The 27,145-nt window shown below is 38.5% G+C and overlaps 1 protein-coding gene across 2 annotated transcripts in view; it reads left to right on the top strand.

Moving 5' to 3' along the window:
• Positions 1–27,145, top strand: part of SLC44A1 (solute carrier family 44 member 1) — a gene marked incomplete at its 3' end in the record, with an annotated part of 61,609 nt that overhangs the window by 4,599 nt on the left and 29,865 nt on the right. For both annotated transcript variants that reach the window (XM_084305538.1, XM_084305537.1), the window contains exons 2-4: positions 12,295–12,384; positions 14,999–15,141; positions 23,791–23,927. In XM_084305538.1, the coding sequence (XP_084161664.1) occupies positions 12,295–12,384; positions 14,999–15,141; positions 23,791–23,927 (370 nt within the window). The remainder of the gene's footprint in view (positions 1–12,294; positions 12,385–14,998; positions 15,142–23,790; positions 23,928–27,145) is intronic.

The following is a 27,145-nucleotide window of genomic DNA, read 5'->3' as shown; positions in this document are numbered from 1 at the left end:
TGGTCTGAGCTCCACTCACTTCCTGTGAAGCATCAGGTGTATATTTTACACATGCTGTCACAAGCAACTGTACAACGGGTGCGAATGATTCCTTTTGATCTTAGCACAGAAAAAATATTTTAACTACAGAGCTACTTGTGAATACTCTTCTTCAAATTCATTGAGTGATGTTAGCTACTTTTGAAGTTTAGACTGTTTTTCAGTTGTGTCAGATCTTAAAAGTTGTAAGTAACACATTATTTCCTTTTGCTCTGTGAGACAGATAACTCAGACTGGCTTTTTTTTTTTTTTTTTGCACTTCAAAAATGAATTCTTGGATTAAGAGCAAGCATGGAACATTGCATCCTTACAAGACAATTCTTCTGTAAAGTGAGAGTGATTTTAGAAAGGATTAATTATCTTGCATCGTTAATAGTAAATGTTAAATTAAAAGCTTATGTTACAGTAATTTAACTGGCATCTAGATTGCTGTCAGCGATCAGACTTGTAGGTTGATAATCATAAGGGTGTATTCGGCATCGTGCAACTGACAACTTTTATTTTTCATGATGAAGAAATGACACTGGTTATGTGGGGAAGTTGTCAGCTGTCTTCATGCTGTTAATTCTAAAGGGGAGCTTTGTGCTAACTATGCATGCATTTTTTTTCTTTTAATTATAATTCTTGTTCACTTGAACTTCAGGGGTTTTGTTTGTGAAAATCAAAACTTGCGGAAATAAGATAGGAACTGTTTTTGTTTTTTTTTTTAATGTGTGTTTGAGTCTTTCTCACTTGAGGAAGCTGGGCAGGTACGTAAATCTTAAGGTTTGCTGTTAAAAACCACTCACAGGGAGTGTTGCCAGATTAGTTCTACCTACTGAGTGAACCAATTTGCAATTTTTTACCTATAGAATCATGGAATATCCCGAGTTGGAAGGAACCCACAAGGATCATCAAGTCCAACTCCTGTGTGGACCACCCAAAAATCAAACCATATGTCTGAATCAAACCTATGTATATATACATTTAATCTATATCAAACCTATATATGCTTTTTTTTTTTTTTGGCATAAATTTCAGGGAACAAGTTTGTGTTGGTGAATAAATTAGAGGGCTCTTCTAAGTCTTCCAATCACTTTAAACTTTTATGGATTTATGAAGTAAACACATCTTATTGCATTTAATGATATCCCTAGACTGCCCCCCCCCCCTTTTTTTTTTTTTTTTTTTTTTAAGGCTTTTAGGTAAGCAGATTTGTAAAGTGGAATGAAAGGGTATGGTTGTATATAAACAACCTCAAGAATGTTTTAAGTAGAACAAAGAGTTAAAATTCAAAACCTTTCTTTTTGAAGTTCAGTTTTCCAGTCTTAAGATTAATTTTCTCTGCTTTAGTATGATTTCAATGCCTAGTGTGCCAATGCACCGCAAGAATGGGAGATGATTGCAGCATATAGGAAGGCTGAGATTCTGTCCTGCCTGTTACATGACAGTTTCTGTCTGTAGCTGTTTTAACCAGCAATACTGCTAGAATAAAGTGGAGTGTCGAGGCAAACAGAATGCAGTGACTTGCGCCTGATATCCTCTCCTTATAAATGTGATACAGTTAAGCAGCTGTTTACAGCACAAATGAACTCTGGACTGGATTTATTTTTTTCATTGGAACCACTGTTGCTGTTCTCCAGATGCATTATTTGACTGAGGAAGGGATCTCTGAATATAACATTGAGGTCTGTAGAAACAAAACAGGAAACCCATTAAAGTGTTTTGTTCAAGGTCATTATCATTGTGTTCTGGGAATGCTTTTTCAGGCTCCCCCTAGTTTGTTATGAAGAACTGCAAAGTAATTGCCTACGTACAAGGAAGTGTGCTTATGTGATAAAGTAAGTGCTAGATACATTATTTCCCTTTTTATTCTCCCTCCCCTCTTTCTTCCATAAATCATTTAGAGGCTTCTTAGCATTAGTTCTTATTAGTCTAATGCTCTTTAAATGTCTTTCAGGCGCTGACTGCCCTCTTACTGTAATCCTGAGTGATTTTTGTTCTTGTTATGCTAGAATTTTGGGCCTGTTAAGTCAGGATTTTTTACCAAGGAGGCTATGTAAGCTCAAGGTTTTCCTGATCTCCATTAGAGGAAACTGGTGCTGCTGGTGTTCTTTAGATATGGCTGAATATGCATATTGGCTTCTCCATTTCCATTATAGCTCAGTCTTTCAGCTTTCACATGCAGTGATGTAAAATAATATAGGTGGCCAGTGTATGCAAGAGTTGGTTCCTAGTGTTCAGTGTAGTGTCACAATTTTTTTTTCAGGATCATGTTTGTGTTGACACGTGCTAATATGAGCCTCTAGATTCACAGAACCCTCTGCCAAGTAGGTCTTTGCCTTTGAACCGTAGGATGCTCTTCTGTAACGACTGCAAATGCAATACAAAAATACACAATTTTATGACTTTCTGTTGACAGCTCTGAATGTGGGATGCATTTTGAAAGAATACTTAGCAAACTGCTGCCAGTGACTCTAGTACATGGCAACATCATTTTTCACAACAGTATTCTACGGGCCACGAGCTCTTAAAAAGTTGTGTTGCTTTTGGTCTTGAATTCTAGCTTTAGACAGTTCAGAAAGGAGAAAGTTCTTTTAGAGCAAATTACTTACCACGAATAAGGAGAGTGCACAGAAGTAGGGGCAGCATTTTCTGTGGAATGTCCTTAATTTTCTGTGGAGCCCCATGAGTGGGGCTTCTGCTGTGTTATTTCTTCTGTTGCTAATGTCACGTTGTGGCAAAGCTAGCCTCTTTGGAAGCAAAGGGCATGCTGTAGCTGTACAAAATTTTACTAGTCCCAAGTGTGGAAAAAAAAATGTGATTTGGGACTTGCAGTCTCAAAGTAAGAATAAAATCTCAGGATCTGCTTGATTGATGTACATGTAAAAAAATCAGTGTAGATGAACTATTTAGGTGTAAAATATCATTAAGCGTATTTCTTTTTATTGATAATTAGCAGTAGAACTATGGAAATAGGAAACATTCATTGAAATGCATATTTTAATCACCTGACAAATATTTCTGTCATATTTGTTAAGTCTTCTTACTTATTACCACTTTCAAATAAACACTTAACTATGTGTAATGAAGAGAAGAAACAAGGACTAAATACTCTGAGGGTTAAAAGCTGAGCTTTTATTTCCAGATGGCCTTATTTCTTAACTTCAAAATATCAGCAGGTGTGCTGATCATGTTGGCTGTTTTTTAAACAGCTGCGTTATGTTGCAAGATAAATATTTAAGTTGTAGACCATGATGGAAGTGATGTCACAAAGGGAATTTTAGAAGCAGTGTTAAATATGACTGAAGCGATGTGCTAGTTGATACACAGCACAGCATATGTCAGATTCATAAGTGAAGTCTTCAAGTACAAATTTTCAGTGTAAACATCTTGATATTGCACCATCAGTAATATTCGAAGTGCCGTCTTATGTCCTTTCAATTTCATTTACGTTATGTTGAAAACTTGTAAATACTGTGTGGGGTGTATGGGATCATTGACGAAGTAGCAGGTGTGGAAACACTGAAATGGAGAAGCACAGTATAAGTTCATTACGTTTTGGTCAGTTACTTTGAAGTAGTATCACACGTTCAGAACCCTTTTTCTTTTCCTAGCAGGAGCTCAGAGCTGTCTGTGTACTTGAAAGAGCAGATGCATCTTCTTGGTGGACGAGGTGTTGGGGAATGACTGGAGATGTGGAGCCATTAGGCAGATAAGCGCATGGGTACCAAAGGTTCAGCTAGCATCTATTTTGCAGGATATTGAAAAATAAAGCATTTTGGAATGAGATTAAAGGAGACATTCCACAAAAATGGGCATTAAGCTCCACCATGACTTGCATATTCTGTAGTGCAGTCCCTTTTGGAATGGCCCGGAGGTGTTTGTGTTGACTTGCTGTCTGGAGAACAGTATCATTGTGGAGGGCGCATTGACAGAACACGTTTATTATCAAAAAATAATGTTTTATTTTAGAGAGAGCTGCCACTTGCAGCTGTGTATGCACCTCCTGTAACACGGTGACATGCTCTTTTGTCCCTGGAAGCAGGAGGCCCAGTCTCAGTTCTGTAAGTCTGGGGGAAAACAAGACTCCTCTCTACCACCTGGGGAATGCTATATCCACAGGCTTTTTGGAGTGGGAGCCACACAAACAGGGTTGGACCCAGAATTTTTTAATTTGTGTGCTTATGGAGGTGTTTTTATTGATGCAGTGTTGCTCTTTCTTATGATGAACAGGTATAGCTTAGCAGAATAAAAGTCTGTTTTTTGCTGGTGCGTGTTGCTACTCTAGTAATGGAGGAGCGCCAACAAATAGCTGGGTAATAAATCAGTTGTAATGGGAACCTGGGGGAACTGCCAGAATCCACGTTAAGCTGTAATGTGTCCTGCAGTGTGCCATATCAGGTATTTTAGCTGAATGCTTTTAAGGAACGGTCAGGAAATCGGTAGTCAGTGTTGAGCATTTTAACCAGTTCTGGGATTCCTTTAATAAACAGTAAGATAGCTGATGAAATTGTGTACTGCAGATAGTTTTAACACTCCAAGACTTTGCTTTGGCAATGCACATTCATCACACAAAAATTTTATGTAGAGAGCTAATCTCCTTGAGATGATTCTTTTCTCTCAGAAGTTTGTATATGTGGTTCCCCACGTATGCGAACTTTTTTATTTTTTAGGAACTGAATCATCCAATCTTCAAAGTAATACAAGAGCCTAAAATAATTATAGGCTTCATTCCCCCTAGTGGTAACAAACACCAGCCTTCGTATTGGAATCGCCAGGGACTCTAGGCTCAGTTTGTTATTTGTGAAGGCTTTAGAAAATGACCATATTTTTTCCTTTGCTCTCAGTATGAATCCTTTTGTGCTGTATGTTAACAGGTTAGAAGCTGTCTAATGCTTTTGTTTGCAAAAGCAAAATGATTTGCTAGACCTTAATTTCACATTCTGATGTTTTACATGCTTGCTCATACACAGCCAATTTAGTAGAAAATGACTGATCTGCAGACAAATCCCCTGTTTTTCATGAAGTAGTTTCTGACTCATGATGTTTTTACGGGGACGCACTTCTATGCCTGTAACTGGTAACACGTGTTTTAACAGCGTTGTGGTCAAAACATAATTCAGGTACAGCATACTGGCTGTCTTATTCACTGCAGCTTAACATCCTTCATGAAAAGGAGAGAAGTGACTGGATACTTCATTTAATGATGTCAAAATGATGCAGCCGCCTATGAGAGGACTTCTTTCTTGGTTTTGGCCAAGCATAATCTACAAACATCTTAAGCTATTAATGGAGTCAGGACTCATCTCCTCTTCAGGTTCCTAGAAATAGGATCTGTTCAGAAAAGTGGAAGAAGTTTTGTTAGGACAATGTACAGCTGTTGCTCATTCTCCTAAGCAGATGAATAGTGTGGAAAGGCGTGCCATACCCTGGACACAAAGGTGCCATGCTCTCTGGTAAACCAGACAATTACATTCTTACAGTGAACTTTTTTTGTCAACTAGTAAATCATGTTTCTCCTTTTTACATAGGTGGCATGCATCACAGTAAATGAAAGCATGTGAATGGGACTGTTTTTTAGCTCATAAAGAGATATAAAATGATTAAAGAACCAGCACTTTAAATGATTGTTAGGAAACACTGAAAAATGTTTCAAGAATGTTTTTTTTTTTTTTTTTTTGTCAGTGTGGGGATGTTTCCATAACGTGAACTTGTAGTTTTAAACTTAGCTTGCTGGACACCTTCTGTACATCACACATTTTTGGTAGCAACCTCTCTAACCTGTCTTGACTGTTTCTGAAGGAATACTCGGGAGTGGACTATGCCTCACGGACCATTTTGTGCCATGCACAGTGCAGCAATGGGCTCAGCAGTTCTGGAGCATTAAACTTGCACTGTAGGTGAAGAATGACTATATCTGTACTCACTGTGCAATTCAAATAATCTGAGGGCTCTTCGTGGATTTGGTTGAACCTCAGGTCCTTCATCAGAACCTGTGTTCCTTGTAGGAAATTTGGCTCCGCAGGACTTAATGGCAGTTTGCCACACAAGATCCTCATCAAGATAAGTATCTTTTTTGCCTCCAAGCACTGCATATTAATTTTATGTGTGTTCTGTGGCTGTTTGTCTCCCGTGTAGATAGATACATAGCTACACAGTCATTTCTGAATTCCTTGATTTACAAACACAAACATGGTTTCCAACAGCAGTCCTTTCCTGCAGTGAGCTACAGTTGCACATAACTCTGAATCCAGACACTACAGGAAAGTGGTAAAGCAACAGGGAATTTGAAAGGGATGAAGTTAGATGAAGGTGGTTCTTAGGCTGGGGTTTTGTAACACGTGATCTTTAAATGCCATGTCACTATTAATGTCCCCAAGGATTTTTGAAAGTCCAGTAAAAACTATCCTTTCATTTAGAAGGAAAAAAAAAATAAAAAAGAAATACTTACAAAGGTATAATTTTAAGTTGAAAAAAAAAAAAAAACAACAGAATTTTCAGTACTCCCTTAGCATTATTGGAAGTAGTTAGAAAGGATAACAATGAATATTTCAAATTTTTATATAGTGACTCTCTGCAGAACAGTAAAAATACTAAATGAATTATAGCTATTTGAAAAGGTCATATATGTGATCCTTTGGCAATAGTTTAGACAGCTGGTAATTTATGTTTAAATAAAAGCTTTGGAACAAATAACACACATTTCATTCCTTCAGCAAAGTACTTTTTCTCCCCCCAGTAAGTCTTAAAATCGTTGGCCCAACTTCAGCCAGCTTGCCAGTGATAGCTAATTTGGCAGCGTTGGTTAATTCAAAGTTGCTATAGTCCTGTGAATTAATGAAAGGTTGAGGTCAAACTGTTGCTGCAGAGGAAGGGGCTGTAGCAAGAGCCGTGTTATTCTTACATATCAGAAATCCTGAAGGAGAAAGAAGGAAAAAAAAAAAGGAACAAAATAAGGAATTGTTTCTACTGCTGGAAGCATAGTGATAACAACTTTCACTGTGTGTTACATGTAAGAGGATCTGATGTAGTACCCTGTAGAAAGTGCAAAGGAAAGCAAACGTAACGAGTTCCATGCCTTCCAGAACTACTGATTTTTTTTTTTTTTAAGCTAGTTTCTGTTAAAAACAAGATAAAAGTATGTCACCTTCAAAAAACAGAAGTCACAGACACCATTTTGAGGAACAAACTGTAGTTTGGATATTCGTGTGTAGCGGTGTTTGTAATCAGCAGCCAAACAACAGTTCTGTGGAAGCTGTATTTTAAATGTTGTTACCTTCCCTGATTTGATATCAACATCCTTCTGGGGGAGAAATCTTTGTAAAGGGTGTGTGGTTGCAGCTGTCACTGAGATACTCAAAGCTTGGAAGGTGGATGTGATAGAGCAGGGAGACCAGGGGCCAGAAGAGGAGGTCTAAAAAATTCAGTGCGTGTTTTTTGAGAGAGTCGAAGGGTGGATTTATTTTGTGAATTTATCCAGTCTTTGAGGAAAGGTCAAACAGTTACTGAATATAAATGATGAAAGCAGTGGCTCATTTTCTGTACACGAGGCATGTGTCTGTCACTAATGTAACCCAACAAAAGTTTCGGAAGAGCGGTGAAATCAGTCCAGTCTGATTCGGTCTGGAAAAGTCACATCATTAAAGCAAGGAGTGGGCTGCAGAGGGAACTGGGCCAACTGCTGAAGTGCCTGAGAATGCTAGGATCTAAAAACCTGCATAAATCCAGGCCTGGTTGTTTAGAGAGATGAGTCAAAATGCCTTGTCTTGTACTCAGTTTGGAATAGAAAAGTAAGTGGCCATTTTGAAGTGTAGGAAATGTGAAAGCTTATTCTCAATGCCTGCAAATGGGTAGCTGGTTGTTTTGCAGCATCTTCATGTTTTACTAGAACTGGGTTAAAGGTGAAAGAAAACTAAAAGGAAATTGGTTGCTTGCTAAGAGGGAATGTCAAAATGTTTTGTGTACATGTGTTTTAAAGTGGTTTCAACTTGTCTATCTTATTTTCTGTTATTTTTGTTTTCAAGTGGAACTGAATTAAACCACATGCTGAAGCAGAAGAGTAATAGGTCACTGTGTTTTATCTAACAGGAGTTACAAGTAGAAGTAATGAATAATTTGTCTATGGTTTTGGTTTTGGTTTGGGGTCTTCCAATCCAGGAGCTCTGAGGAGCTGCACTGGGGAGCCTTCTCTTGAACCAGAATAGCCTATCTCACAACTGGTATCTCATGAAGCTTGATTTTTGTTACTACAGACATTGCTCTAAAATATTGTCTTTGTATGGCTTTATTAACACTGTGTTTGGTTATCCTGGAATTAGACTGGCAGTTTGGAAGATTGCTCTTCCTTATGACTTGTGTCTTCTTATCGTCCTAAGGGATTTTGATGGAATTCCCTTCATCCTGGGTCTTTTCTGAGGTTTGTTTTTGGATGAAAAAATGTGAGAGCTTTTTCCCTTTTATTTTCTTCTTTTTTTTCTTTTTTTTTTTTTTTTTTTTGTCCCTATCTTTAACTAAGATGTCTGTATTCTTATAACCTATGCTAATCAGAGTAGTTCTGTACTTTTCAGTTGCTATGTTAAACCTGCTAGCTAAAATAACCTAGAATCTTACCACTCCATGTCCTCTTGGAGTACAGTGGGTATATTTAGGATTTCTTCCTCCTGCCTTTCTCATGGGATGCAACTTCCTCTCCTGATGGCAAATTCTATCGTTATCCTGATCCTGTCCACATCTTTGCTACTTAACCACAGGCTTGATTACCCATATATATATATAATCCTACAGATGTTCTTTACTTGGCTTCCTGGTTCAGACATGTTACTCACAAATTGCCCATTAAACACACAAATGTCTAATCTCATGCAAAAATGTCTTTGATGCCTAATTTTTATCATACAAACATCTTCTGTGCCTTTTTTTTTTTTTTTTTTTTCATCCGACCGTGTCAGGGAAGTTAATGTCCTGGGCATCTATTATAGCTTTTATTTTTTTTTCATGATTCTTTGTATTCCCTGTGATTTCTTGTATCTGCATTCTTTGCCTGATGAGCCCCATTTTTGCACTTTTTATATGCACTTAGATTTGTGTTGCAGTCTGGTTGGACAGATGAGTGCTTCTGTGGTAGCCTCAAGTACAGTGATTACAATGATTACACACTCATTTGGATTCTTAAGTAAATAACTCTTAACCTCTAAAATCGGCACTGAATAGCTGTTACGGTCAGGCAAATGTTCCCAGCTTGCATGTTTATCTTGAAGAGCGCTCTATTGCATACAGTCCTCTGAAAACGCTCCTAATCCTCAGTTGTAGTGGTGTGCAGGTAGCATAGCATAAATTATAAAAGCTCTGTTTGAAGAGAAAAAAATATATATTTTTAATTAAAAATATTTTTCCTCTATTTAACTTTCTTGCATTGTCAGATGTTGAAGAGTCTTAATCTGACTGAAAGAGAGGTGGAAACCCATTTAGAATTGCAGGCAAAGCATGTCAAAACAAAGTAAAGTTTTGATGGGATTTCATTTAAAATGGAGACAAAGCATGGTTTCCAGATGGAAGAACAAACAACACTTGTTAGAGTTTGTGTTGACCATAGGTTGACGATTTCTGTTGCCCAAGCATGAATATCAATCAATGCCTGAGTAATTAGCTATGTGTATAAGGGGAGGTGCCACTAGAGAGACCTAGACACCAGCATCAAAAATGAAGATTAAGGGGTGGAAAGTAATGGAAGAAGATTCAGTGGAGATCCAGAGTACAAGGAAGCAACTTGAAAAGGAAAGAGCAAATAGATACTGGCAGCTAGCTTGTGTTGTGCCAACCTCAGGACAGAACAGAGGAGAGCCTAGCGGAGAAGGACACTGATCTAAAGATGTCATTTCTCATCATGTTAGTCTGATGGGTGGTTAAATTGCAAGCTGATAAGTATCTAGTGCCTTTTGAGTTGTCTCCAGTGGCAAATTTCTTACTTAAAATACCTTCCTTAATGCTTTTTTCCTTTTTCTTTCTTTCTTTTTTTTCTTTTTAATAGAAACTAATGTTTTGGATTCAAGTAAAGACTACCAACACAGACTAAATTCTTCTGTGTAACTTTTTACCTACATGTTACACCAGGGCCTTCCAAGTTTTTTCGCTGAAGTAAAAATTGTAGTCCAGTTAGTAAATGAAATGGGTTAGTTACAGTAACTGTAACTAGTCAGACAACCTAAATTGCCAGAGCTATTCCAGAGGATGTCCAGTGGCTTTTAAAAATCCTATTAAAAGATTTTGCTTGCAGATGGTTCAGAGCGGATAAAACAAACAAAACAACTCCACGCCACCCTGTCCATCTTTGTGTGCTGCCTCTTTTGTCAAGGGCAACTTACTCTTAGGTGCAGCTAGAGCTGAAATTTTTCTCTACTGTTTATAAAAAAAAAAAAAAAAAAAGTAAATCTCTAAAACATCCGGGGTTCTTTGAGTGGATTGAGGAATATGAAGCTTTACATATTTTATGCAATTCTATTTATGCTAATTAAAACAATATAAATGCCACAATCTAGCTGTAAATGTTAAGTGTGAATAGTATGTTAGTTCTAAGTGGGAACTCTCCAGGATCAGAAGGCAGTTTTACTGAATGAGTGCAGTAGAGTGCATAATGTGACCTTTTAGCACCTCTCGCTAGTGATTACTGAGTAAAATAGGAAGAAGTTTGGCTGTTCAGAACTCGGTGAATTTATGCAACATGAATTAACAATATAAACACATATATCTGCCAGTGGAGCTTCCTTAATATAAGATAGCAAAAATAGGATGGAATTCCCAAATGAAAAGCCAGACTGTTCAAAAACTGCTTCTTGATATATTGTGCATGCAGGATTTCTTCTTTATGATATGCAGTTTGTAGTTTTCCAATGCTATTATTTGTAAAGATTGCTTTGTACTGGTGAATTAACAAAAACAAACAAAAAGTCATGAATACCGAAAAACATTTGCTCGCATCACAAAAGTTACATGCTACAGCTTCTTATTTATTTAGTTAGTTAGTTAAACTCCGCAAAAATACTGGAGATAGAATGGTTGGATGAAATGTCAACAGCATTTGTTTTGATTCAGTATTGATACTTATTGCCCTGTCAACTAAGTCTTGAAGATGCTTCAGAGTCTTGGGAGGAAAAGAAGTCTAAAATTTGAGTAGCTTACCCCTTTTAAACCTGTTTCTGATGAGAGCTGTTGTATATGCTCCCTTCCTCAGTCTCCTTTTCTTCCAAAGTGGGTGTTTTTCAGGTCTTGATAGAAATGTGTGAACAGTAAGTACTTGAGAATTAACTGAAAAAGATTGTCTGTGCAACTATGTACTTTTAAAAGTAGCTACAATTAATATTACCATTATAATATCCACATTTTAATATGGTGGCTAGTTTTGTGCTACAGTCTGTGTTCATTCTTTTTTTTTTTTTTTCGTAGAAAAGCTTATTTTCTTGAAGTATTTTTTTAAACTGTATTGCCTAGACAGCAAAATGACTAGTCTTTTTGTCTAGACAGCAAAAAGACTTCATTTTAGTGGTATATACACAACTATTTTACCTCATGAGCAGCAAACAATTTGAATTGCTTACAACTGCCTGTTTATTTGCTGTTTTGCAAAGAATAAACAGCTCTCAACATCATTGAGTGTTTCAACCTTTTAATACAACACTTTCCTTTATGACACCTGGGCAATACTGACTAGGGATTTCTTTGCTGAAGTGTTATACTCAGCTGCCTCTTGACAGATAGAAAAAAATGTTCCTTTAACAGCAATTTATTATATCCATTCTATATGTGTTATACTTGTTAAACCTGCCAGTAGTGTTTTCAAACTTGAGAGTTTTTGAAAAGTTTAACCTTTTCTCCTTCATGGAAATCAAACTGTTGGAAAGTGGGTGTGGAAAACTACAACAGCAGATACCACTGATTCCATGCCATGAGCATCTCTTTCCAGTGAATAAAAAAACACGAGTGAAAGGAACCTGTTTCTTGGATAAAACACTCTAAGTTCCTGGATAAATTACCTGTTTCTTGGGTAAATAATTATTTGTTAGTCTAGCTTCCAATGGAGGTACTTGGTTTGAAGTGTCTTTCATGAGCTTAAACTTTCTCTTAAGTTTTTTGACCAAGCTGCTTCAGGTGTATAAGAGATGAAAGGTAACTCCTGCTATACATTAATGCCCCAGAGAATTATTTTCTGCCCTGTTTCTACTGAGAAGAGGAGACACTTGAACAAACGTCATTAACTCTATTTCTCTCTTCTCACACAAGAGCTCCAAGCGAGAGTGGAAGCCTCTGGAGGACCACAGCTGCACAGATGTACCATGGCTGCTCTTGTTCATCCTCTTCTGCGTGGGAATGGTGAGTAAAACTCAAAGGATTCAATGAATGTTGTGTAGTTAGTGAGTTTGCATTCATTAGAAAGTGGTTTTAAAACTCTGTATCCAGTAACTTACTTACTGGGTAAGGTGTGCAGGCTATACTGTCGTGGGAGCTGTCAGCTGTAGAACAGAAATGGGTCATATGCAGAGGTGAAAAGCCTTTGATAGGGATTCAGAACTTCTTGTTTGTGCCAGTTCTTGCTCCAGTTCCTGTTCCCCTGAAACTCCAGTTTCATTTGTACGTGATTTCCAGCGCTATGAGGTGTCACTTGACTCATGCTCCTTGTAGAACTGGGGATGTCCTGGAAATAATACTTTTGAGCCTGGTAAATAGTTCTGTGAATTACTGTAAGCTTTTTGCTGAGGAAAAAAAGACTGAGTATCCAACAGCTGGCTATTTTCATCTTGGAGGCTTACTAGAAGCACCAAATACTAACAACCATATTTCTAATGGTATGGTGTTTTTATCTGAGTTGTCCTGTGTGTTGAAACCCTCGTCATGCTCAAGACAACTTCACAACTCTGTGCACTTTATATATTAAAAGATAAACAAATCTCCAAGAGCTGCAGGTTACTGAAAATCGCAGTCTCACAGAACAGCTGAAGTTGGAAGGGACCTCTGGAAGTCATCTGGTCCCATCCCCATGCTTAAGCAGGGCCACCTACAACTGGATATACAGGACCATGTCCAGGTGGCACAAGCTGTTTTGCTTTCTTTTTATTTTGTGTTGTTTTGTGGACCTATGTATTCTGTTCTTCTTAAGCACAGAATGTCATTGTCTTGCATTGCTGCATTTCATGCAGTAGCCCTTCACCATCTGGAATTTCTGAAGGCTGTCAGCTTTCTCTGTTGCAGTCCCTTAGTCTCTGGTCTTTGGAATTCTTAATCCATTAACAATTTTTTTTTAATTTTCCTGAAATGTTTGTTATTGGCTGCACTTGTAGTGCAAAGATGACAGTTTTTCTTTAAACTATACAAATTATGTCATCACTGTAACATGTGAACATCTTAAAATCTTTAAAAGCACAGTATTCCCTGACAAACGAGCTAGCAGCTTTTGTTGTGGTTGTTATTTTTCTGCCTGTGTTGTTGATGCTCTCTGGTTACTCAGTCTATACCCACTTGCTCCACCAGTCATAAATTAGCCTGCTGTAGGTTAGTGTCCCAGATTTTCCTGTCTAAGCAATATAGTACGGAGAACAATTATCCAAGTGGGTCAAATAGCCTGTAAGTTAGTGTTCTAGGGGAATGTTCACCTGAAGAGTCAGTTACCATGATGGGCTAGGAGATCATCTTCATGTTACCATGACTTAGATTAGATGTGGGAGGAATTACATAATTTCCCTTACTGTGTGTGTAGGGGAAAAAAATGATGAACCAGCCAAGAGCCTGAGTTTTGTTGCATGTAAAATGCATGCTAGTAAATCCTTTATAGAACAGCAAGAGATTGAGAAAGTTGAGAGAGAATGCTGGAAATCAGCTTTAATTACTATTTGTGATGATAGCCTTTTGCTGACTTTGCCCTTGTTCTCACTTTGAGTATTAAGTCTAAGTGCATTAGTGCATTGGCAAGGGAAGGATAATGACCAGCTTGCTGTTGTCTGGGGTTTCTCTACAATGATAGCCTGTCCATCATAAAGATCACTCTCTTGTATCTTTAGACCTCTAAAACCACCCACATTTTAACTGCTAAATGCAGATTTCATTACCTGTTGTCATCAAGTGTCTATGATCCTGTTGCTCCACACGTCTCAGATGGTTTCTCAAATCTTAGCTTGTCTCATCTGTAAAAACAGTTCATTGGTAGTAGTGGAGCAAACCTATGGTTCACTTCTCACCTGTCAGTGACATTGCGAGACAGCTCACAATTCTTTTGGAAGCAGTCTCCTGTTCACATCATCACTGCCTTGATCCTGATTTTGCCAGTGTAAACTCTGAACATTCACAGAAAGACCTACCTGATTTGGGGTGTTTCTCCCATTGCCCCATGTGCTGTTTTTCATACTCTTCCACTGTACCTCCTTCTTTCCTGCATTTGAACCTGGCATTTGGAGCAGTTGATGCCTTCACCTGGCCATTCTCTTCTTTTGCTTTAGAGCAAAAAGATTTCCTTAAAATGAACCTATGTCAGATAAACCTTGTCCTTCTAGCTCATCTTGAAAGCACTAGATTTGAAGAAAGAACAAATCTTGAACTAAGAAAATCAGGATGGTCTGGAGTCTTCTAAGATGCATAATAACCCTTGAAAACTCCTGCTCTTTTTTTCACTGGCTGCCCTTGGCCTCCCTTCTGTTTCATGCACCACTTGAAGAGAATATTATGACTCTCACAAAAACAACTACAAGATTTTTAACTCTGCTTGGATAATGTACAGTGTTAGATATTTGAGTCTTCTTTTTGCCTTGCATTTTGTTTTATAATTGCACATTAGTTCTCTGTGGACTCTCCTTGTCTTTCTGTCTTTGATCTGAAAGGGTATTTAAAGAAGCTGTGCTTAGAAACAAATGAATTAAACTCAATTTTTCCAGCTGTCAAAAGAGAATATTACTAAATTGTTTTTTTTTTTTTTTTCTTTTTTCTTTTTTCCCCCCAGGGTTTTATCTGTGGCTTTTCAATAGCTACAGGAGCAGCTGCAAGACTGCTTTCAGGATATGACAGTTATGGAAATATCTGTGGACAGAAAAATGTCAAGGTGGAGGGAATAGTCAACAGTGGTCTGGACCTCACACAGAAGAAGTGAGTATGTGATTCAGTTGCTTAATTCTGTAAACCAGGAAATGCAAAACCTTTCTTCCTTTGAAAGTGATTTCCAATAAAATGTGAAAGGGGATATCCTTTTTTCCTACTGGTCTTTTTCCACTGTTCTCACTTGGAGAACAACAATCTTTTATAAAATCCATCAAAAGTACTTTGAAAGTGTATGTTGACAGAAGTGTAATATGAGCATAGTTTATTCACTGAGAAATGTCCTATTCTTAGCATTCAGTTAATGTGGGATATTGTAGCAATCACTAAAGAGTTGTCTTTTTTAGGGTTTTAAGTGTAATATAAGTGTTCTCAAATTTGAGAGTAGGCCTATGATATATATGCGGAAATGGTTTGACTTCTGACATCCTATGATTAATTTCTGCCATTGAGTTTAGGGGAAACTGGGATATATCTGACACATTAAAATGAGACTTTAAAACTTTAAACCTTGGATTCTAAGTAGAATGTATAAAAGGTGCTCGTGGAGAAAGTGCACAAAGATTTTAATCAACACACAACTCCTAGTAAGCAGTATCATGGGGAAACACACTTAAAGGTCAGAACCAACAAAGGTATTTTCTGTCTATTGAGAGGAAAAAACCTTACTACAGTTGTAGTGCTAGAGCTGAGTAACAAGAATTCTCGAGTGAGGGCTCAAAAACCTAGTGGATGTCTGTTGAGCTCTGCCCGCTCAGAATGCATCTGTACAATATGTGTAATGTTAGAAAGTAAGCTATGCAGTCTAACCTTAGAATAGTGGTACTAATTGTTATAAAAGATGTCTTGTTTACTATTTGATTACATCAAAGAGCTAAAAATTATTCAATTTATGAGATTGATATTCTTTTGCTTCACACTTCATTTTCAGATTAGCAGATAATCTTCTATTTGTGGGGATTATTTTGGAAATATTTCTCATATATGCTGAGTTTGAGTTGCCATAATGAAGATTTCTAAATACCTGATTTTACTGTGTCGGGCTGGGATGGAGTTAACTTTTCCTGCAGTGGCCCATACAGTGCTGTGCTCTGCACCCGTAGCTAGAACAGCAGTGGTATCACACCAGTGTGCTGTCTATAACAAAGCAGTGCTGGCACAGCACCAGGACTCCCCTCAACACCCCTAGAACCAGCAGGTTGGGGGTGGGCAAGGGGTTGGGAGGGGACATCACCAGGGCAGCTTGACCTAAACCAACCAAAGGGATATTCCATACAGTGTGGTGTCACACTCAGCAATAAAAGGTGGGAAAGTGGAAGGAGAGGGGTGGCTCTCATCGTGAAAATGTCTGTCCTCCCAAGCAACTGCTCCATGCATTTGAGGCCCAGCTTCCTGGGATGTGGCCAAACATTGCTTGTTGATTGGAAGTAGAGAATTTGTTTTTCCTTCTCTCCCTTTTCTTTTGAGGAGGGGGATTTGAGAGAGCACTTGTGTTGTAGTCCAGCTGCCCAGCTGAGTAAAACCACCATGCTGGTTGAAGGTTTAATGTTGCTAGGTATTTGGTGTGATTTCAGGAAAATTTAAATTAAATAAAACAGCATGAACACTTTTACATATTTATTCTGTCAAAAGAATCATTTCTTAATCTAATTGCAGCTTTTGGGAAGGTTGAAAAGCTTAACAGTTATGCAGAAAAAAATTCCTACTGCACGCAATAAATATTTTAGTGCTTTCTAAAGTCAGGTATATCAGTACAAAATTGTCATTCTTGTGTTGTGAAAGATGATACAAAGTTTAAAATTATCAACATAAACATCTTTATTTTTAGAAAGAAATGATGTCTGTCTTGGTGTGAGAAGGTTGAGAAGCTCAGGCACCCTATTGGAACACACCAAATAATAGCGTAATAGTCTCCCTAGGATATGTACATCACAGAAATTAGGCTATCATGAATACAAACATCTAGCACTGCTAAGTGATTTTCACCTTGTAAAGTCAATGATTTGAAAGATCGCAAGTAGAAATTGAGAAAATCTTAAATGCGATTAACATACAGAGCTTGTTGCTTGTCAAGCCAAAGTCTTAGTAAGGTTCAAAAGTATATTTTTTCAAAAAAGATATATCGTGGCTTGAAGTGTGACTGAAGTGGGTACACTTACATGGGATATCATCATCACTGGTAAGAGTGAGAGAAAATCTTCTAGAAAGGCAGATTATTCTGTAACTGTTCACAGTGAAGACTCTGGTACAGTCAAGGGTACACAGCTTTGGTGGAGGCCAATTCTTATGTAAGCAAGTGATCCTTCCCACTCTCACTCTCGGTGACTTTTTGTTTTTTTTTTTTTTAGCAACTTTTCAGAAGAAACTATCTGCTTTGCATCTGAGTCTAGCAGATGGAGCTCCTGCACTGTCTGAGGTGCAGTTCATTGGAATATTTCATGCTATTTTATAGGAGTACTTTTCAGACATATGTAAAAATAAAGTCTTCTTACTGCTGCTTTCTATTTCAGTTTGTGAAGAGAAGGATGGGCTTTAAGATCCACAAATGTGATTTTCGAAACATAAAGTTATACTCATTTCATTCTGCTTGCAGAGTAATTCTGTCTTCATTTCTGAGTCCAAGGCAGAAAAGCTAAATCATCTGTAAAAACAGCATTTCATTCCTTGTAAATGACAGCAACCCATAAAGACTGTAATGAGGAAGTGAAATGTGGTCTGCATGGATATGAAAATCTGGATGGTAAGGGTAAGGAGCAAGAGTCCTCACAATAGTATGATCTGATCAGTGTACATCAGTTATGCTGACACCAGTGAGGCGTAATGTTGGGAAGGAGGTTTTTGCAACATGATCTTGTCAACAAAGAGTGAATCAAGCATCTCTTTATTTTAGAAAGAAAATACAGCTTTAATAGACTGTGCTCAAGGGTAAGACACAGGATGATAGACCAGCATTAGTTTAATGACTTCTTATCAAACCTGCCTGCTTTAAATAAGCTTCTTGCTTTTTCAGGTTTTGGCAGTTATGATGGGTTAAAAACGTCCATAAATGATGTCCATAGTAGCCAAATATTCAGTTTTATTTTTGGTCATTTAATATTTTGCTGCTTGGGCAGAATCCAGTTAGTGCTGTTCCTCTGAGTACAAGAAGATGTTCATATGCTGCTGCGAAGAACAGTTAGGGTGGTTTTCTGCCTTAATAAATGCCTTTGACTCAGGAAAAGGGTTGATTTTTAGCTAGTAAGAAAGCTCAGATAGAGCTTGCAGCATGCATGATGCATGCAGAGAATTTGGTTGAAAGAAACTGTATATGCCCTACATGTCATTTGTTTAGATTGGTTGTGATCATTTAATTCATTTCTCCATTATAGCAATAAGATGCTTGTAAATCACAGTAAATGGTTGTTCTGTAAAGTACTCATTTGCGTATAAAGAGATGCCCTGAGAGCTGACAGAAAATCAATGACACAAATATAAGTATGTAGAAAGTACTTGAAGGTAAGATAGGCTTATGTGGTGGTTTTACCCTTCTGGGCAGCCAAAATCCCACTCCAACTGCTCCCTCACTCTTCCACCTCAATGAAGAAGAGGGAGAAGATACAATGGGAAGGGCTCAAGGGTTGAGGTAAGGACAGGGAGATCACTCACCTGTTATCATCATGGGCAAAACAGACTCAGCACAGGAAGATTATTGTAATTTATTACCCGTCACTAGCAGAATAGAACAGTGAGAAACTAAAAGCAAACTCGAAACACCTTCTTCACATCCATCCTCATCTGCCTTCTCTCTCCAAGAGGTGCAGAGGAACAGGGAATGGGGGCTGCAGTCAGTCCCTGATGCTTCATCTCCACCACCCCTTCATGGTCACTTTCTGTCCTAGCTCCAACGTGGGGTCCCTCCCATGGATGCCGTCCTTCCCAAACTGAGCCTGCGGGGGCTGCCCACAGGCAGCAACTCTTCAAGCACTGCTCCCACACGGCTCCGTCCCATGGGGTCCATCCATCCATCCCCCAGGAGCAAACTGCTCCAGCACGGGTCCCCCACGGGTGGGGGCAGCTCCCCCCAGACCCCCTGCTCCTGCGTGGGCTCCTCTCCACGGGCTGCAGCTCCGGCCCGGGGCCTGCTCCTGCGGGGGCTCTCCATGGGCTGCAGCCTCCTCCAGGCCACATCCACCTGCTCCACCGGGGGCTCCTCCACCCATGGGGGGGCTGCAGCGTGGAGATCTGCTCCATGTGGGACCCATGGGCTGCAGGGGGACAGCCTGCTCCACCAGGGGCCTCTCCCTGCACAGCCCGCAGGGGAACTGCTGCTGCCTGCCTGCAGCACCTCCTGCCCTCCTGCGGCACCCACCTGGGGGCTGCAGGGCTGCTTCTCTCACACTTTCACAATCCTCTCTCCCAGCTGCTGTTGCACAGCAGTATTTTCCCCCCTTCCTTAAATCTGCTCTCCAGAAGCCCACCCAGCATGACTCCCTGGCTCAGCTCTGGCCAGCAGCAGGTCCCTTTTGGAGCCGTCTGGAGCTGGCTCTGCTCTGACATGGGGCAGCTGCTGGGCTCTGCTCACAGAGGCCACTCCTGCAGCCCCCTGCTACTATGCCCTGTAAACCCAATACAGCTTGTTTGTATAATTTGACACAATACTTAAAATAAACTGTTCATGGTTCCAGAATCAAGGTGAAGTGTATGAAGTTATGATGCTTTGTCTTCCTCTTTTTACTTGGGAAGAAGAGATTGTCCTATTACCTATTTGTGACTATGAAAAATACAGCACTTATCTAATAAACTACAAGTCAGGAGTCAAAACTGTTGATGCTGTTTCTAACTTCCGATCATTTTGAAATTATATTTTGAATTACTTCCCTAGAAGTCTGGAATTTTCTTTTAGATGTCTTAAAAAAAAAAAAAAAGCTACATTGAAATACAAACTCAAAACATGAGAACAAGAAGAAGTCTATATATATACATGTGCATTTTTTGATACATTTTGAAAAAATATGGAGAAGTTCATTTTTAATTTCCTGCCTCAGAATGAACAACTTGATACTGCTGCTATTTTCACATATCATGACTTTTGAAAAGTTACACAAATTTTTTCCTTCTTTCTCTGTATGTATAGGAATTATTTTAATTTCTAGTTTTTACTACAGCTACGAGTGTAGATATGTTACAAATTACATGCAGTTATTTTTACCTCAAGTAACTTTTCATCATGCCTTGTTTCAGAGACAAACGTTTCCAAAAAGTAGATTAAGGTACAACATAAAGATGCTTTTTTAGGCTCTAAATCTGACACATATTTCCTACGGCAAACAAATTTTTATTTCTAGGGCTGAAGCATATTCTAAAAATCTAATTACTTTAGTCTTTGTATTGCTGATCTAAGTTACTTTCTTATTGTTGACTTTGAAGAAATTGCAGCACAATATATGAACAAAACCTGCATTGACATGGTTTGGAATTTTCTGCAATAAAATCAATTGTTTTCAATAAATCATAGCTTTAAAAAGCAAACATTTTCCCCTGTAATGCTGGTGCCTGGCATTTCAATTCTTGTTTTACCTGTTAGAATTTGAAAACATCTTGCATCAGATTTCTTGAACCGTGGATTGAAGCCACAGATTCATAGCTCGGAGTTTGATTTGCAGCTGCCTTGTTTTGGTCAGAGCCATCTCTGAACTGCACTGTGTGGTGTTTGAATTATATGTATCTGTTTAAGGGTATGCCAACACAGCATGCTTCTGTCCAAATGGGATATGGCCCTGTAGTTGCATCATATTTCTCAATTGTCAGTCTTGACTTAAAATTGTAGTCTTCATTTTACAGAGTACTCCACTTTCTTCCAGCCATTAAGATTATAGTTTGGTCTTTGACTTGAATGTAGAAGTGGGCTGTACTCCAGCCTGTGAATGCCAGAATTGGTTTTCCTGGGCTTTTCTCAGCAATATGTGTTCAGGGATGCTAGGACTGGCCTCCTGCCCAGGGAATTGGGGTCTCTGCCCAGGCTGAGGGATGCAGACGGACAGACATGCCCAGAGGTAACTGCAGGACATATGGCACATAGCCACAGCCTCAGCACACAGACACAGCCCTGTCCCCTCTTGCCCTCGTGCTGCTGGAGCCAGCCAGCCTGTTGCAGGCCCATACACAACACCCCTGGGTCCCCAGCACACGCACATGGTGCTGCTGGCACCAAACTGATCTGTGCTGGTCCCCCATCAACTGTTGTCTGGCAGCAGACTTGAACGTTGCATAGAGTGAGATTGTGCTGAGAGACGTCAAAGCAAGTGGTTTAATGAGGAGGTGGGACAGGCTGCAGTGGTAAGGCTCATTCAGAGAAGCTTTAATGACCAGCCCCGGCTTACATGCAACTAGCCCCTTGTGTATCCTCCCATCCCTGTATATCTCATCAGCTAGAGTAGCCCCACTGACCTTCTGCAGCGTCCTGGACCATCGGGTTTGCATCTTTATCAGTTGAGAAGTCCCGTTTTGCCTGCAGCTTCATGTCTGTGTGTTTGTTTCCCCTCCCTTATCACAATTTGATGAGGTCCTTAATAATGCAGTCTCACTGCAAAATAAGTGTTCTTTGCGTATCCTTACTGGTTAGTGCAATGACCAGTTTTGTTCTTGTCACTGTCTCCCTCATCATTTGTCATGCTTTATTCTTACATGTTCTTGCTGATGGCTGCTTTGATCAGATGCTCTCTCTCCACATACCCTTAGAGAATGGAAGAACATCTGCAGGGACTTGCCTTCAAGAAGAGGAGGCTGTAAAAGGAGTGTCCAGTTAAAACCATTATTGTTTGTCTTAGTATCACTTAGAAGGTGTTTTCTTTGAAATAAAGGGAAAGTGTGGAATTCATGGCTTGTTGCTCACACCCAGTTAGTTACCTTGGAGATAAGGCAGAGGTTTTTGTGTGTGCTTACTTCCTAGATTTTCATGGTCTATGGAGTTCTGAGGTGTGTAGAATGTATTCAGTAAAAAAAAAAATTAAAAAAAAATTAAAAAATTCACAGAAATAGGGACAAAGAAAAGGAATGTTTTAAGAATCCAAGTGGTGCATTACTGCGGTACACTTCATATAGGTGAAAGTTTTGATGGAGTTTCAGGAGGTAAGACAAGAAGTCTTTTGAAGCTAAGGACTGAAAAAGCGTGCTAAGTAGTAATAATTATCATACACTGCGATTAGGTAATAGAAACTTCCCTTTCTTTTCCCTGTGTGAGAAAGTTAGACAGCAATTGGCACATAGATTGAAAGTGTTCAGGCAGGATCTTAACTCTAGCCATTACACATGTGGCCAACTTATATGAAGTAAACTTCTTTTTTTCTTTTCCTGGTATCTGCACAATGATTTTTGAATCAGCTTTGTCCCAGTTGTTTAAAAAAAAAAAAAAAAAAAAAAAAAAAAAAAAAAGATAGTTTGACATTTATGCATGGCCTGTGAGATCTGTTATCAAAAATATCACTTTAGAAGTATTGTCTCTAAAGTGTGTAGTATCAAACGTGTTGGGACATTGCCATTTCCTTTGTTACGCTCTGTCATAGCACATCCTTCTTAAAAGTTCCAGTTCAAGTAATCAAGTAAAACACCAATCTCTTTGAAAGTTGTATTTATTTCTGATAGTGTGCTTGTAAAAGAGTCTTCTTATAGTGTACTATGTAACTTAGTGTACTTATAAGTATGTATAACTATATGGTAGTTTAAAAAAATATTCCCGGATCAGAAGGGATTTTTACTGATTATGAGTTGAATTTCCCCTGTGTGAACTGCAAAAAAAGAAATGCTATTTTACATGGTAGTTTTGTTTTGTTTTCCAATTTTGGTGTGAGATGATATGAAGAGAGTATTTCAATGTGTAGTGTGTCAGCAGAGTTACAGGAATTTGAAGCACTCGTTCAACTTTCACAGAAGAAAAGATTCTGTGTCTGCATTATACCATGAATGGACAATACAGTAGGGCAGTGTTTGCAATGTGATGTGTGTAGTCAGGAGAAATGATGGCTAGGAAGCTATAATAAGTACTTCACAAACTGAGTTTTTAAATGACAGTGACCATCTTGAAAAGTTATTTAATAGAATCTCTCTAAAATACTGCACCTGAACCGTAGCTACTAGAAAGAGATGAACAATTTTTATTTCAAAATAAATACTACCATGATTTATGGTATGGGTATGGGCTAGTGGTATGGAAAATCAATCTAAAACAAAAAGCTGTTTTGAAATGCTTTTATCGTGTGTGTTCATTAAAATAGTGACAGTCTGTATTTTTTTTTTTTTTAAATAGCATAAGTATAATCTTAGAGGGTTTGTTGTGTATTTTGGGAAAAAAAATGGAAAGTACGAAGTCATGTTGAAGGCTGGAGTGAAGCATTATCTCTGAATTTTAAGACCCATATCTGTGAAGAGGCATGATAGAAGTGCTACTCTTTTTGTAAACAATACCATTTGAATGGACTTGAATCTGGTTAAGTTATATACCTCTTCTGTGTGATCCAAAAGTCTGTAAATATTAGTCTTTTTGGCACATACGTTGAGTATGTCAATTATTTTTACCCACACAATTATGATAATAGCAAGTTTCCTGTGTTTCTAGGTAGACTGAAGATTACTCTTGAATGAATCTTTTAGTTTGAAATTAAATCAATTTTGTTCAGTGTAATTGTTGATTAAAACAGAAGTAATTCACATATTTTTCTTCTCTAGGTATGTGTTCTTCTTGGATCCGTGCAACATTGATATAGTACATCAGAAGATCAAATCTCTTGCTTTGTGTGTATCAGCTTGCCCAAGGAAAGAACTAAAGACTTTGGCTGATGTTCAGAAATTTGCAGAAACTAATGGTATGGAAAAAACATATCTGTTCATGTACAAATGTAATAGTATTAAAGAAACACTTGTACATTAGCTGAACTAAAAATGGAATCTAGTTTAAGAAATGGTGATGAAATAATGCAGTATTTTTTTAAACTAAAGCTTTGCTAAAACTTACAATATTGATACGTTCCTGTTTGTGTCTTGTACAGTTTTGAAAGACCATTCTTAAAACAGGACCAGAAAGTATGATGAGAATTAAAGAGAAGGGCCAAAACTGTTGGGTGTGTTCTCAACTCCTACGGAAACGCTCTGATTTGTTCAACAGTAACTGCTGAAATATCCTCATGTATAAGGGGCCAGTGAGAGCTGTACTGCTGTCTGTGCTTGGAGCATGTCTGTGGGTGTGAGAAAATGCCCTGCTTTCAGTCAGTGCTCCAGTGCAGCCCCTGTTTTTCTGGTGGAATTATAAATAACATTACTTGCCTGTCTCCATAGTTATGCGAACAGCTGTGCCAGCACAGTGCAGGGTTAGACCAAGAGTGGTGGCTTCCTGGTGTAATTTGTGCAGAGCTGTCTGAGATAAGTCCACAGTGAAAGTAGGTGGTGTTGGAATATGATTTCACTCTTAACCCTTTAACCATGTGTTTCTCTTACATAAAACAGGTCAGTTATTTTTTGATGTGAAGTTAACATCAGTGGAGTCTTGTAGAATTGTAGAATCACAGAATGGTGTTGTTTGAGAGGGATCTTAAAGGTCATCTGGTTCCAACCCCCCTTGCCGTGGGCAGGTACTTGAAATAGTGAAATGCAGCCATGTCTTGTTTTACCACAAACACTGTTTCTATGTTTATAGGTTAAGTCTTGTATTAACTGTGCCTGAAATATGTTCAGCATAAACTATCTTTTAAAGTACAACAGAACCCACTCTTCCTAAAAAACATGCTGTGTCTTGCCCACGTGATTCTTCATTCTAACTGTTATCTATGTTAGCATTTTAGGTTTTAAAATAGATCTTTGACATTTTTGTTAATTAATATCAGAGTCAGGTGTTTGAGCTGAGAGAAGCTTGGCCAGAAGTGTGAAGTCCATTGTTAGAGAAGAATGGAATCATTCATGAGGTCAAGCCCTGATTTTCATTATATGATCCTGAGCTTGTTGAAAAGGAGCAAAAAACTAAATTGAGCTTTCCTCTTGTAGAGGTTCTCTGTGCAGGACTGGAATCACACAATTCTGAGAAGCTTATCTTCATGGTTATATTTTTGTTTGTGAGTTCACAAACCAGGGCAGGTTCCACAAAGTGGTACTTAGTAGCAAGTGAACAGTTTACCTACTGAGCACCCTAATTGCTATGGCTCCACACATAGTGAATGCATACTCTATGTACAGTAAAAGTTAAAGCATTATTCAATCCTATGATAGACCAAGAACAGTGAAATAGAATCAAAACTATAGTACTGATCAAACAGAATCATTTTTCTGAGAGACGCTTCGTAGCTCCAAGAGTAGGTTTAAACTAAATAAAACTAATAAATTGAACTGGCAGCCTGTTTCAAGTGACCTTGGAAGGTCACTTCTACACTGTAGGAGTCGACTGTAAAACAAATAATAAGCAAACCTGAGAACTTTGAACATTTCTGCACGCAGCTTAACTGCAATTTCTGTGTTTGTGATGTTATCAAGTTAGAATTTTAAAGGGTACCTGACAAGTTCTGAAGAAGGCAAGAGAGTTGTTTCATTTATTGTGATAATCAATGCTGAGTTTTCCATACTTGCAATTTCTAGTGCATAACCAAAAAAAAAAAAAAAAACAAAAAAACCCCACACCTTAATGTAGGAAGATGCATGGGTACAGAATGCAGTCAACTCTTAATTTTGCTCTTCTGAGCCCTTCTAAAAGCTCTAACCTTTTCTACAACCTGAAAATAGCAATTGTGCTGGGTATAGGCTCTGCATAGGCTGTTGCATATGCATTTGAAGAATTAACCATTTTCACCTGGCTCAGATGCCATCCCTGAAATCTCTTTACCTGTCCATACACCTTGGAATTCTTTTATAAACCACTGCTTAAGAATCCTTCCATCCCAAAGAAATCCCCATTGTTCCTCAGAGGTTATATAGTAAATTCAGATAAAACATTTTACCTAAGCATCTTTATCAGAAGTTGTAATATAGTAAAACATATTGCAACATCATTGGATTGATTCATGATTTTATCAGTATCAGGTATGATTCTTTAGCTATTTAGCATTCATGGTGTCTTTTCCAAAATGGGAGAGGAACTTGGCTGCCTATGCAAAAAGTGACAAAACTGCTAACACAAGGTAGGGTTCAGAGTGTTTGTGGCAGAATTCTTATTGTGCAATGCAATGTGTGTTTTTCTGTAAGCAAGATTAGAAGTAAGTATTTAGGGCAGAGGAAATGCTTGCTTGAAGCATGAAGAACATTTCACGATGAAGCAGCCTTCTGGTTTCCTGAATCTGTAATGAAGCACTTGCTATTCTGCTGTAATTTAGGAAAAAGAGATGATGTGGTGAATAATGCTGCACCATTTCAGGTCAGTAACCTCTCACTCACCCCCATCCCACTTGCTCCTTCACTGTCAGGTCCAGCATTTGCAATACCATCCCTTCTAAGAAAAGAGAGCTCTGTCCTTTGGAAAGCTTGGCTGATGTTAAGAAAACAAAGTGTGTGCCTTCAGTCTGTTCAGAGTGATTGACACATGAACACTAGCAACTGGCTGGGACCTCTTACGAAAGGAGACATGGGAGGAAAAAGCTGTGCAGTTGACCACTGAGATTTTCAGCCTGTACAAAGATGCGAGTTGAAAATCTTAGGAGAGTTCTGAAGCAACTCCTGAAGCTGATGCAGTGCTGACTAGGAACATTTTCTAATGCTGCTCACACACAGCCATGCTAATAATTGAGCTTGTAGATCTGTGGGTTTTGCAAGACTGAGAAACTTATATATTTTGAACAAACTGTTGCTGGTCTGCTCAGATTTTCTCACCCAGCAGAGCACTTTAGGCGGGGAGTGCTTGGGATTCAATGTTTTTATTGGTCTTGGCCCTTGAAAAACAATGCATATTGAGTATTGTGGCTAAGAGCTCTTTTTTGTAGAAAGGGTGATTGATGCTTCAAAATGTAACATCCATGAAACGTTACAATGACCTTTCCAAGGTCTTGCCAAAGCATTTTTAAATATCCTTGAAGATATAATTCATTTATGACAGTGTGAAATGAGCAAT

Source organism: Netta rufina (genome assembly GCF_964035555.1).
Source record: "Netta rufina genome assembly, chromosome: Z".
Classification (NCBI taxonomy): domain Eukaryota; kingdom Metazoa; phylum Chordata; class Aves; order Anseriformes; family Anatidae; genus Netta; species Netta rufina.
This window is presented reverse-complemented; position numbering and strand designations above follow the sequence as displayed.